The following is a 13,512-nucleotide window of genomic DNA, read 5'->3' on the forward strand; positions in this document are numbered from 1 at the left end:
AAGTCAGCACCTCAGGAGAGGAAGGGAAACATGTTGAAACAATAACAAAAAAAATCAAAAGCATGGGAACTTGTTAGGCAAATGCAGGTTGTACCAATTTTGACACTAGAAGGGATCACGTGTAGCACTTCACTGATGACAATCAGGTGGGACGCCAGCGTGTAACCATCGGTGACGTAATGCTTTGGTGACGCGTCAGTCACGTGGTGCGTTGGCTCGTTCCCGGCTTTGGCTGCCGTCCTCTGCACTTGTCAGGAGTCGTTGCTCACTGAAGGCCGCGGTTCGGAGGAGTAACCGACACCGGCGGGGGGAGGGTTGTCGAGTGGAGGCGGCGGCGGCGGCGGCGGAGGAAGAGTAGAATAAAATCGCACTGTAGCGATGGGACAGTGCGGGATAACGTCGTCTAAAACCGTCCTGGTGTTCTTAAACCTGATATTCTGGGTAAGTAGGTCAGGAAGGGCTTACCGTTGACGATGGAATTGCGCCGTCTCCATGGTCGCCTGCTAGTGCAACCTAACCTGATGACCGGAAATGGGACTGGGTTGATTGATGTGGCGATTGGCAGCCTGATTGGCCGTGAATGCCGTCGCTAGCCAATGGGCTAGAAGGGGTGGTGGGACCTCGCGGCGTGAGGTTAGGGTGTCTCCAGAAAGCTGTTGCATTGCAGCTGTGGCTGGTTGTCAGGAGCTGCCACACGGTGGAGTAAAGGAAGGCTAGATCCTAATGAAATCAGGTTTTATCAGATGGCCTCGAATTTTATTTTAAATTTCTTGAAAATTTAAATTTTAGCAACATTCTTGTTTGATTTGTGTGAACCTTGCATTTTTCGTGTGGATGCCTGTAAATATTGCCATGTCCTTTTTTGACAGGGTCTAAAATCCCAACTTTTTTAATATTGTTGTAAATGTCTTAATTTCTGGTTTCTAACATCCCTAGTTTTTCTGGTATCGGTGTTGCAATTTTTGATGATGAATTAAAAAAAGCCAAGTATGGCCAGAGGAAATGTGTAGTTCATCTATTTTACCTGAAGGAAAAGTTTATTTTTCCTGCCATGAACTGAAAAATACACCATAGCCTGCTTTCCCTGGAAAAATTCCTGTAGCCAAGCCATCTTTTGGGGAGAAGGGAGGCTGTGAAAATAGGATGAAAATAACTCTTTGGCCAGCTCCATCTTAAACGATTCATTTGCCAAGTTAGATACAGTTACTGGTTAATTCCGTACAGTGTCCTACTGTATTCAGTGCCTCTAGAGAGGCTTCAATAATGCAGAGGCTCTTTTCAAACTAAAGAAGCATAGATTGGAAATTAGATTAAAAATTCTAAAACATTACCAAGCTGAATATTTAACTTCTAAACAAAATAGCATGCTACAGTATGATTGAAAAATAATGGAGGAGAGAGCACCCATACGCATGCAGTGTCAGCCTAGCCTTCGGTGTCTTTTGGACTGAATTTAAATATCTTGTAGACAATTTAATTTGTTTAAATACAGCTTTTGAAATTTTAAACTGCTTAATTGCATATAGTAGATTCAGTACATTTATCTGTTGCAACTGATGCTCCTAAATGTGCTAATAGCTGCATTTGTTCCCTATTTACCACAATCTTTGCATTATATAATTTGTGCACTAATAATTGTGTAAAGGGAAAGCTGTTGGAAGGGTATGTTGACTGAGATTGTTTATCCAGTTTGTTCAATCTCAGTGAATGAACATTGTGGTTAAACGAAAACTTTTTTGAGTTCTAAGCATTTAATGCTTGCATTTAGTTTGCAATGTAAACCAACTGGGGTATGCTTCACTGTCTGATTTGGGCTGATTCCCTTCCTGGTTTTGTCTCTGGCTGAAGCATGTGGCAACCTTGAAAGCATAGAATTTAATTGAATGTGAAGTTTTGGTTAAATTCTTGCTATTTAGAATTTTCTTTGAAAGAATGTAAATTCAGACTGTTTGTAGGCTGGAGCTTCAGTCTTGCAATGGCTTTGGTTTGTATCTAATCACTCCCTGGAACTTTAAAAAGTTGGCCTCTGTGTGGAAGTATTGCAAATATGCATATTCTTAGGATTTCAGCAGATTATGCTGTGAGACTAGTAGTGAGTACAGCCCTGGTTCTCAAATGTACTAGTTGAGATAAGCTAATTTAGTGACCAGGGATTAAATCTGAAACCTTCCTGGTTTAAATGTCTTTGAACAATACCATGTAGTGCATTTGCCAACTGTGTCTTTAGGGGGTGATTCTTTTCTCCATGAGTGAACTCTTGAGCTTCGAACAGATAAATTTGTGTCCAAGGCTGTGGTTTGTTCATGCAATAAACGAGAAATGGAACTGTCCATTAGCAAAAATAAGTTCTTTTATCTAGATTGTTATGTTGTTGCAGTAGTAAAGGTAGAATTTTGTAGGGTCTAAATGAAGGTCTGCTGAAGTAAGCAAATTTAGAATTGCCACGTGCCAAAAATGGTTCCTTCTTTGGCCCATCCACCTGTAGAAATCTATGATCTATCCTTTCCCACTCCTGCACTGCAGCATCTGACTGCCTATTGAATGACTTGAGGTTTTTGTCTCCACGACCTACCCAGAAGACCATTCCAGGTTTTGATTGTTTCTGATGTGAAACATGCTTTATACCTTGCAGTTGTTTTAAACTTGAAATAATGGTCAGGATAAACTTTTCCTTGTGTCTCTGCAAAGTGCTTTAGGGTGTGTTTGTATGTTTAAGGTGGTGTATAAATGAAAGTTGTTTCAGATTTCATTTAGTATCATTATACTTCTATAAAGTTTTCTTGGTTAAGGCCTTGCTCCATCTGACATGGTGGCTTTTTGGATTTCTATATATTGATCATATACCATTCCATGAGACTGCTTGCTGGGTACATGTTATCTTCTGGCATTGATACCTCGCCCAGTTGATCATTATTCATTTGAGCCTTGAGGGTGAGTTTCCACAGGCTATTTGCATAGGGCTGTAGCAGCCTTACATGACAATCATACCTGCACTTCTAGCAGGGATTGGTGGATAGTAATCAACAACTAAAAGCTTGGCTGATATTTTTGCCCTAACCCTGGGAGAACAACTGTAATTTCCCTTTCTCCTTCCTGCTGCTGCCTTAGCTGAAAAATAACTCAGCCCAGACTGGCAATCATACCTCTGGCTTCTCTGGAGCCTGTATTGCACAATTATTCATCAGATCAACTTGTTGAGCTGAATTTAAACTTTCTCGAGGCATTTCCTTTTGTTACTGGCTCCAGCCACAGATTAACCATAATGGTTGAATATGCAGAATGACAGTATGTACGATCAAAGGACTTTGTGCATTGGTGCTGCTCTGTTATTAAGTGACAGCCCAAAACGAATCATAGAATGATGCAGCACAGGAGGAGGCCATACGACTTGAGGTTCATTGTTAGGCTTTCCCTTTTTAGTAATGCATGCTATATATGTCCATTAGTTATTCTGACTTCTCCAGCAGTTGCTTTTGAGGCAGTTAAAATAAGTGGGAAATTTGCCCATTTAGTTCCTCTTGGTCTGTTAATACCTGTTTGTCCTAATCATGGTTGCTGCTTTGCTGATCCATGAAAATATTAATCTGAGCAAAGGGCTCAGTTTTCTGTAGCGACATATAAATGAAACTTGCTGTTAATAGGTACTTCGACATGTTCATCAATAGACTGCACTGATTTTAAAAATGCCAATGTTAGCAATAACCTATGTGAGTGCCCCCATAAAACTGCAATCTTATTCAGAATGTATTGGAAATTATTGAGCCAGTTCCCTTTAAAGCTTAAGTCCTTGCCTGTGGGCCATTTTCAGCCCTTGGAGGCCTGGCAATTTAGCGCTCAAGTCCAGGCGACAGTTCAACTTGCACTTGTATTTCTTACTCGCTGGTTTATGCTGTTTGGATTTTATGTGCCTGAACGTTTGGAAAGGGCTGATCTTAGTATTGTTGCCTTATTGGTGCACATCCTAAATCAGAACATCTAGCTTTGTTAGAAATGTATGGAAATTAATAGGAACATTGTGACGCACAAGGCTTCATTATATGTACCTAAGTTGTCCACAAAGACAAAAACCTTGCGCAGTCCTGCTTTAAACATTTTTTGGGATGCAAATCATTGATTAAAATTTACAGTTAATGAGGATCAACTCTTTACTATGTGTTTTCTGTAAATCCTGGTAACAGGCTCCCTTATCCAAGAAAAGGATGTGTGGAAAAGTTCTTGGAAAGTTGGATTTCCTGTCATGACACTAATAGTGTGTTTGGGGTTATATAAACCTTGCAATGCATTGTATTGCTGTAAACAGGAAAGTGAAGTTTCTCTTGTTCAAATTTGGAATATAAGCTGGTTGTCTTGGTTCTGATATTTAATTGGAACCAGAATTGGTAGTTAAAATGTGAATGAAATCTGTTAGATATTTCATATGAATTTTCTACTTGCAGTGCAAAATAAAACCTGGAATATCCTCCCTCCCCTTCTCTCCCACACAATTCCTGTTTTGGTAAGATGAATGATAGCATTTTTGAGAAGACTTCTTGTTTAAGTTCTGGAGTTGAAGCATTGCAACTGAATGTACAGACTGTTCTGTGATTGGAGATATAAATACATAAACTTCTCAGTATGCATAGCACTAGTATGAAATGGTTATTTCTCCCCTTCCCCTCCTGTGCCACATGCATTGATCCAGTCAAAGACAGAAGATTGTCCTGCTCAGCCATGTGTCAAGCTGTTGGGTGATCTGGAGCAGACCAACAATGTCTTTGTAAGACTTTTGTTCCTTTTTCCCATCCACCCCCAAAAAATGCACTTTGCTTTGTGCTCAGCCCTTCCTGTCTTTACCCAGCTGTTAGGCTAGCACTCCACTACACAAGTCTTCCTATGTCCAAACACCCTGCAATGCAACATGATTGTGTTGCAGAAGTCTGCTAAAATGTATTTTCAGAGAATAACAATAACAGTTGACCATTCGAAAACGCTGTTCTTAAAACTGTCCATATCTCTAACGTACAGAATTAAAGCATTTATTGACATTTTATCATTTTGATGTTTGACAGGTGGAGGTATCCCTTCCTCAAGGTACTAACACTACATCTTGGTGATGTTTTTCATTATCAATTTTCCCCCTCTTTTTCCCGTCCTGAAGGTGTTGACTCTGGGTACATTTCCACAATCACTTTCTGGTACCTTGTCTAAGTCCATTTTGTTCATGTGAGCTTTGATTGCAAGTGTTGTCCGTACAGCTGAGTTCAATCCTACCCTCACCTGATGGTCAGTGAGGTTTGCTGGATAGTGAGCAGGAGACTTGATTTATTTTTCTCCCACCAAGGTACTGACCTCAACTGTAGAACCAATTGAGTAATCAGGTTATGAAGACTAGTCAGTTGAATGGGATCAAATGAGATTTTCTTGACTGGTTAGGAAATAGTACAGTGGTAGTGGGCAAAAGGAGGAATGAAATGAGATTTGCACTTGTCCCACGTGTGTACTAGAAGTTTAGATATCAATATGTCTAATGACAGTACATTCTGCACATTAATTTTTGTATGCCAGAACTCTGCACTTAAACTTTTCGCTCACAAAATAGCAAGTATTAGTCGTATCAAAAATCAGGAGTTCCGCATAGCTCTGGACTTCCTTCTACGTTAATAGATGTGGGTTAATATTCACGTTAGATATTTATCCATGGTTAATAGCACACCCTCAATACTTGCGCAAAACATTTGACGTAGATTTCATGAAGTCTCTATACTCATGTAGTTCTAGGGTAACTTTTTCAATGTAAATGGTAAAATTAAGCCAAGTGAGAACAACTGACTTGCATGTCGTTGGTGAAGTGATTATATGTTATATTTACTGGTAAATATAATTGCACATGAAATTATGGGACTGATGGTGTTAAAAAGTAAAAATAGCATACAATCAAAGCTGGGAATCACTGATATTAAATGCATAAAAGCCTCTGTTGATAGACCGAAAAATATCAAACTAACATGTTAGAAGTTAGTATGCTAATCTCCTGCAGAGTAATTTTCTGATCAAAGCTCTGCACTAGGCTGATTAGTTTCACAGACATATCCACAATTTTTTTCTCTTTATTCCTTTCCTCCCCCAATTGATGTTGCATTTTAAGGCTTTACATTTTCCAGTGAAGGGCCACACTGTTTTTGTGGTGTAATTGAGAGAATATATCGAGGCGGGTAAGTGATCTGTTTCACTGAAACATTTATACAAATCTGATGTTGCAGCAGACTGGAAGTATCCAGGCTGTTGGGGTAAAAATTGATTTACAACTGTTTCCCCAGTGCACTGCCCAAGGTGCATAGACTTGTAAGGTCCTGCATTAAAATCCTGGTCTGTTGAGTTAACTGATCTCTGTTGTAGTAGAAACTCCAAAACTGACTTGTCTCCCTCCCCTACCTTGGCAGCCATAGATCTGTCTGAGATCAGTTAATGCAACACAATCTGGGGAGAAAGCTTGGCACTTTCCTGTTCTGCACACCTCACTGGATAAAATTGCTGATCCATCGAGGCTGCTTTCGAGTTCACTGCTTCGAAAAAAAGATTACAAAGTAGTTCAAACCCTTTATTAAAGTACATTAAGCTCTTTTTTTGGGTGGGCAACTTTTTATTCACTTCATTAAGGCTATTGTTTTTCAGTTTTCATAGTGAGGGGAATGGACAGATTTGCAGAATGCCATTTCCCCAAAATGCCAGTGAAAATCCTGGAATGGCATGTCTCAATAAAGCATTTGACCTTGATTATCAGAAATAGCAGCCCCTTTGTATATTTTCAGCAAAGCCATTGTTTTTTTGATTCCATGGGGTGGGAGGGAAACAGAATTGTGGAATGTAACCCCTCAAAAAAGCAGGGAAAATTCTGGGCTCCACAGTAATAAAAACAGAATTTAACTTCTATGTAAACTAATGGCCCTGATAAACGCTGCTTTGCTTAGTAAAACTGAAAGGATGAAGTCTATGCTGCCTTTCTACTCCAAAGGAATGGGAAGGCAGTCATTTATGAAGTGTAGTGTGTTGGTGTCAACATAATACAAAGAATGACTTTAAATCAGAATTGTGTTGTTGCACAAATACAGTAAATTTCTCAGTATTTTACCACCCAGGAATAAGGTTTAAAATTCTAAGTGACTTTGTGACATATTTGAGTCAAGGTGTTTGTACTGCAGTCTTCCTCATGCTTGTCTGAATGTGTCTATAGCTATGCAGTTCTTGCAGAACTGGAAGAAATGGCTCCATTTGATGGAAATATTTAGAGCCTTTGGTGGTTATGAAACTTGACTGTCTTGTTAATAGTACATCTGTATTGAGCTTCATTGCAACAGAGTGTGTTCAACTCATGGACTTTGTGGTTAAGAAATACTAATGTGTATTTTGGACTGTCTTCTGTAAACTGAATTAATTTAGTTCTAAATTGGAGTGCTGTTAGCTGTACACTTGTGCCAATGATGGTCACTCCAACTAAATTATTTATTACAAATTAAGAATCATTTAAAACTAAGTACAATACCATCCATTGTTCCAAAAGAGCTACTTGAATGGGTATATTATCTTTTTTCCAGTTTGTAATTTTTCCTAACGACGACCACTAATACTGTAGTATGTTTCCATTGGCATCACCAGTGCAGTTGTTTGCATCTGGTCCCAATCAGTGTTTGATAGTGATCTATGTCAGTTGTGGCTCAGTGGGTAGTGTTCTTGCCTCAGTCATAAGGTTTGTGGGTTCACATTCCACTCCAGAGACTTGAGCCCATGATCTAGGTTGACATGCAGTGTTGAGGGAGTCCGAGGCGACCTCTTTCAGCTGAGACATTAAACCGAGGCCCCCGTCAGTTTGGACTTAAGATCCCGTGGCACTATTTTGAAGAGCAGGGGAGTTCTCTGTGTCCTGGCCATATTTATCCCTCAACCAACATCCCTGAGTACAGATTATCTGGTAATTGGCTGCTGTTTCCTATATTACAACAGTGACTATATTTCAAAAGTACTTAATTGGTTGTAAAGGGACATCCTGAGGTTGAAAGGTGCTAGATAAATTAAGTCTCTTTTTGGAGGACTGTTGCAGCTGGTTCTATCTTTAGTTTTAATTGTCATGTGCAAGGCTTCAGCAGGGCCTGAAATCCCTACCCCTTACTATTATGGGAATACCATCCTCAAGGACTGCAGCAGTTCAAAAAGGCAGCCTACCATCTCTTTCCCCCCCCCCCCCCCCCCCCCAGGCAATGCAGCATTGCCAACTTCTAGTGAACAAAGGAAGGGGCTGCTGGATGTCCAGGAACCATGATGTTTGTTTTCACTCCCTTGAGGTAACCATTGCTCCTTTTGAGGTGGTGTTCTTGGCCTGAACAGCTCAATGCTGTGTTTCAGTTGGCATCACCCACGCAGTTGTTTGTATCTGGTCCCAAAGAGTGTTTGATAGTGGTCTATATGTCAGTTGTGGTGCAGTGGGTAGTGTTGCCTCAGTCATAAGGTTGTGGGTTCAAGTTCCATTCCAGAGACTTGAGCCCATGATCTAGGTCGACGTGGAGTGCTGCACTGTCCAAGGTGACCTCTTTCAGACGAGATGTTAAACTGAGGCCCCGTCAGTTGTGCATTTACGCACAGCCATTGGACTTCCCTCCATTTTGGATTGCAGATGTTTTTTCTCTTTTTTTGAACAAGTTGCTGCTTGCTGATGTATAGTTTCATGATTGTTGGCTGCTCTCAAATGACCATTTTTCCCATGTGTGCATAAATAGTAAGTATTGGCAAACTCTTCAACTGGTATATTGAACCTGGGAGCCAGGTCCAATATACTTGATGCTGATGTCTAAAGGTGGAAGAATATTCCTGACCCTAGCATTGAGATTCTTGTCTTGAGCCCAAAATTTCCTATTCCTTTTAAATTTGAACCTTGAGCATCTCTGCACCACTGAATTTTCAGTTTCCAGACCTTAAGATTGTGAAGTATTAAATTGTGGGCAGGTTGATGCAGTTTGGGATTCAAACTACACAAACTAATTTCATACAGGGTGTCACATGCTGATATCATTTTAGTTTGTGAAATTGTCTTTGGTTTTTCTCACTTGATCTACACATGTCATTATGGATTAGTTTAAAAGTATTGTGACACGGCTCCTCCTGTGACTTAGAACCTAGTGGATAAAGAAAGGCATGCCCTGAAACAAGCCAAACACACAGAAGGTTCCAGGTTCCATTTATCGTCTGCGCTGATCTGACTAGTTGGGGTGCTATGTTTTGCTTCAACTCCCCTAGGTTGGGGAGAGACAGGAAGTATCAGTCAGCATTCCATCTTATTGTTCTCCAGTGACTCTTGGTGAAATGTTGGGTATGGACTGAATTGGGCTATGCTGTGACCCACTCAAACATTGAACAGACACTCATTATTTACACATGCACACAAAGAAATCTCATTTGGGTGAGATACCAGAGGGCTGCTGGCACTATAGATCTGTACCTCAGAGTTGGTTCTTTTCAGGAGAGGAAAGGAGAAAATTAGCAACGAAGAAACTTCCTGACTGATCCAGAAATCTTACTAAAATTATCTAGTTTCAGATTTAAAATTTCTTTTGCTTTACTGTTTTCTTAATTGAATCCTGGTGTTTGCATTTTGAGCTGGGTTAAAATATTAACACTTTACCCATAACACACTCAGATTTAACACCTAGCACCCCCTCTTGCCTGATGTTTACCCATAAATGCTTTCCAACAAGGATCACTGGTTTGGGAATCGTTTTTCTCCTTTGTCCCTTTTTAACCTGTGGTATTTTTATGATGGGAGAAGGAAGATGGATAACATTTGTCCTGTTTTTAAAAACAGAACGGTCTGGCATCTCCAACCATATACTCATGGTTAGATCAACAAACATAGAAAGGGATTATAGTTGTCATATTTGCACTCCGTTCGACCTTCAAACCCGCATATCTTGAGTGCTTTAAAGATATAAGTTTGTGGCTTATGAATCAGCGGGTGATAGCATTGTCTGTTCATTGTGTAGCAAGTCCCTTTCTTTCTTTCAGGATTGCTGTACTGAAGGATCCTGGTACTTGGTAAGCAAGTTGTACCAGAAAAAGTGCCCTGTTCACAATATTACATTCTGTTGAGAATTGAGTCTGACCGGCTTTGTGCCCATGTCATTGGTGATTTGTGCTGGATCCTACCTTAGGCTTATTGATTTGAGGTTTTATCTATGAACACTTAAGTGTTTCCTAATGCAATTTAAAATGCATAGTGTAAATGATTCATAAGAATTTTGAGAAATGGGTGTCTTTAAAAGGATAGGGGAATGAGGCTAAGTGGATGGCTGTTTCAAAGAGCTGGGACTGGCATGATGGGCCAAATGGCCACCTCTTGTGCTGCAAGATCTTAATTCTAGGAATTTTTAGGATGAGGAAAAGACCAGAAAAAGGTCTGTCCCTTTTGCACAGCACTTTGCCTTCCCTCCTTTCTCACCATACTGTTAATGTTATGCACCTCTGGATCTCTTGTTGAACACTTTGGATCATTTGTCATTGCTTTGTTCATCTCCAAAGCTTTGATAGAGCCTGGTACGGTGCATTTCTGACCAACTTACCATTATGTAGTTATGGAGCCAACAGAGGTCAGTGTGAATGGGATTGATAGAGCAGGACGGTGCCGAACAGGATTCGGGCAGCCACGTTTTTTGGCGATTGAAGTTTTCATCGAATGGTGCTCGGGAGTGTTGAAGTTGAGTCTGAAGGTAACAAAAATGTGGTCCAGTAGTTATGAAGTTGGCTGGAAATGGGTGATCGAGGTGAAAGGAAACAATCTTGGGATTCAAAACTTGGTTCCTAGTTGAACAGGACACTGAGCCAGGAAGTATGCAGCCTCAAGTGTGAACAGCTAGGGAGGGAAATTGAGTCGGGGCAATGGGACTGTTCCTTCAGCTTTTAGTGAAGCTTATGCAGGCTCGTAGAATGCCTAATTTGAGCTCAGCCAATAATAATTTGGTACTTTTTGTACTAAAAGTAGAGCAAAGCTGAAACTCCACTATGGTAGTGACTGTAAAATTGCTGTGGCAGCCTAGCTGATCTGGAAGCACTGTTTGATAAATGACAAAATCGAAGTAGCTTTCTAAATCTAGAAAAGTAGAAAATGATCAATTAAAATAAACAAATTGACAGAAATGAGAATAGGTTCATATTGTAAAAGCAAAACTGGGGAAAACTGGAAATGTTACAAGGTTTGCTCCTGGTTTTGAGTCAGGAAATCTGGTCAATTGTTTGAGTTCCCCTCAGATTTACCAACACAAGTTTTAAAAATTGGAGGGTTAAATGCACAAGTTTAAGGCTCAGTTTGAGTTGTAGCTAAAGCCTTATTTTTTGAGGTGGAAGAGAGCAATCTGAAGACTAATTGTAATCTTCAGGAGGGATTAAAAGATGATCCCATGGTTTGATCTGTTTGGAGACAGCAAAGGGGAAAAAAACTGCTTAAATTGTGAAATAAGTAGAAAATTTTGAACACAACAAATGTCAGTGGGAAAATGTTTTGGTTTGAAACCCTTGGACCCAAAAAATGAGGAATCTATTGAATGGTGTTGACTCTTAAGACTGTAAATGGAATGCACGATAGAGTAGCTCTAAATTGCTAAAGCATCTATATGCGCAGCCACCTTCAAGCATGTAGTTCTTCAGCCATCTCTGTCTCGTAAATATAAATTGCCGATTCTACAGGGGAATCAATGGCATCCTAGAGCCGTGAAAATGTGGGTCTGTGAATCTGGCATCGGATTAATTGGCTTCTGTTGCTTCAGGCTAAAGGCATGGAGCCAGTCCTGCATGTCTACGCACCTTTAATGTGCCTAGCAGTCAGACCTCCATTAATCATGCAGCAGGCTGCAAGGTAAATGAGGTGCCACCAGCTGCCATGTTTTTTCTGGTCATGATTCTGTGAAATATAAACAACGGAAAGCATTCTTATTGCCAGGGTGCTCTTGAAATGTTGGTAGCATTATACCTCCAGCATTTTGCATTTCACAGTGCTTAATTTTCCATTTTAATGAGGCATTGTATTTGTCTATTCCAGAAGAGTTATCGTCAGTGCCATTTAAATGGTTTTTAAATGTCTTTGATGCCAACTCATCAGGAATGGTTTGCTACAGATTCTGTGCACCCTTATAATTTAGGCCAAGATCATCCAAGCTGCAGCATATGGGCCAATTGTGCCCCTGAGCTCTGGTAATCTGTCACTGAGTCCAGCAACTCGATCATATTTGTGCTTGGATTTCTTATTCACTGGGTTGTCCTGTTTGAATTTTGTGGATCATGAGGTTTGCAAAGGGCTGTCCTTGGTGTTCCAATTTATCCAATGAGACAACACTCAAATCTATCAGTGTCAGCAGCTTGATATGTTATTGGAAACATTGATTTAAATTGTTTTTTAGTCCCTGAGTGCATCCCATTGTACATGCATATAGGGCCTGCAAAGAGAAAGCTTGGGCACCACTGATTTCAGTAACAGATTCAAGCTAGTGCCATTCTAGAAATTCTTCACTTTGTATTGAAATAAAATGGTGTGTTTTTAGTTCAGCCAACCTTACCAATGTGTCAAAACTGTGGATCAGACAGTGGAATAACCTCTAATAACCTGTCCAGGTGTGGGAAGCAGTGCAGATAAAGTCCACCAAATGGCACCTAATTTGAGGCATCTCTGAGCAATGAAGAGAGGTTGAACAGATTGTTTAATCTGGGGAAAAGAATGCTTGAGGGAAGTCTTTTTAAGCCTTCAAGACTCTTAAGGGAATAGATAATTAAATCCCCAATAATTTGTTTTGAGATTGCCACAACCCAGAGAATATGGAATCAAGGTCGGAAAAGGGTAGTTGTGCATATAGTTTAGATTTAACTATGCAGATGATGGTGAATGTGTGGAAGAGACTGACAGTAGAGGCTGATAGTGGAACATTTAAGGGACAATTGGGTAGATATTTGAGTGTTTAGCCAACTGTGGTATTAGATTTTGGGACAGTCAGATGGACTGCGGAGTCTTTTCCTGTCCTGTTTTCCTGTTATGCTACAAACTGGGTCTTTGGCAATCAGTGCATGAATGCAGCTCAAAGTTAATTGCTGGTAGCGTTCCTTGGAACTGGTGGCGAAGTGTGCCATGATGTTAACATGACATTGTATCACTTAAAACAGCCCAGGCTTTCTTCTTATCACTACATTGTAGGGAGGGGGCATGTACCTAATGGGATTGTAATGTAAAGTCATGGCATCAGAAAATTATGAAAATCCTTGCTGGTCATGCTGCCCCTGATGCAGCATATTTAGTGGCCAAAGTTAAACTCATGGGCTTATTTGACTACCAGCTGCAGATCACTCGGGCTACAGTTTAGTGCACTCTGGTACTGGACTAGTAAGTTGTGAAATTGGTTTCACTAAGAACCAAAGGTGACATGAGGAGAAACTTTTTTACACAGCGAGTGGTTAGTATTTGGAATGCACTGCCCAAGGGGGTGGTGGAAGTAGATTCAATCGTGGCCT

The 13,512-nt window shown here is 40.4% G+C and overlaps 1 protein-coding gene across 1 annotated transcript in view; it reads left to right on the top strand.

The window, feature by feature from the left end:
* The first annotated feature begins 204 nt into the window (after window positions 1-204).
* The window catches only part of LOC137304797 (tetraspanin-3-like), a 40,888-nt gene continuing 27,580 nt past the window's right edge, over window positions 205-13,512 (top strand). The window contains exon 1 of the mRNA XM_067973521.1: window positions 205-441. Within this exon, the coding sequence (XP_067829622.1) occupies window positions 379-441 (63 nt within the window). The 5' untranslated portion in view covers window positions 205-378. The remainder of the gene's footprint in view (window positions 442-13,512) is intronic.

The sequence above is a fragment of the Heptranchias perlo genome, chromosome 38, assembly GCF_035084215.1.
Source record: "Heptranchias perlo isolate sHepPer1 chromosome 38, sHepPer1.hap1, whole genome shotgun sequence".
NCBI lineage: Eukaryota > Metazoa > Chordata > Chondrichthyes > Hexanchiformes > Hexanchidae > Heptranchias > Heptranchias perlo.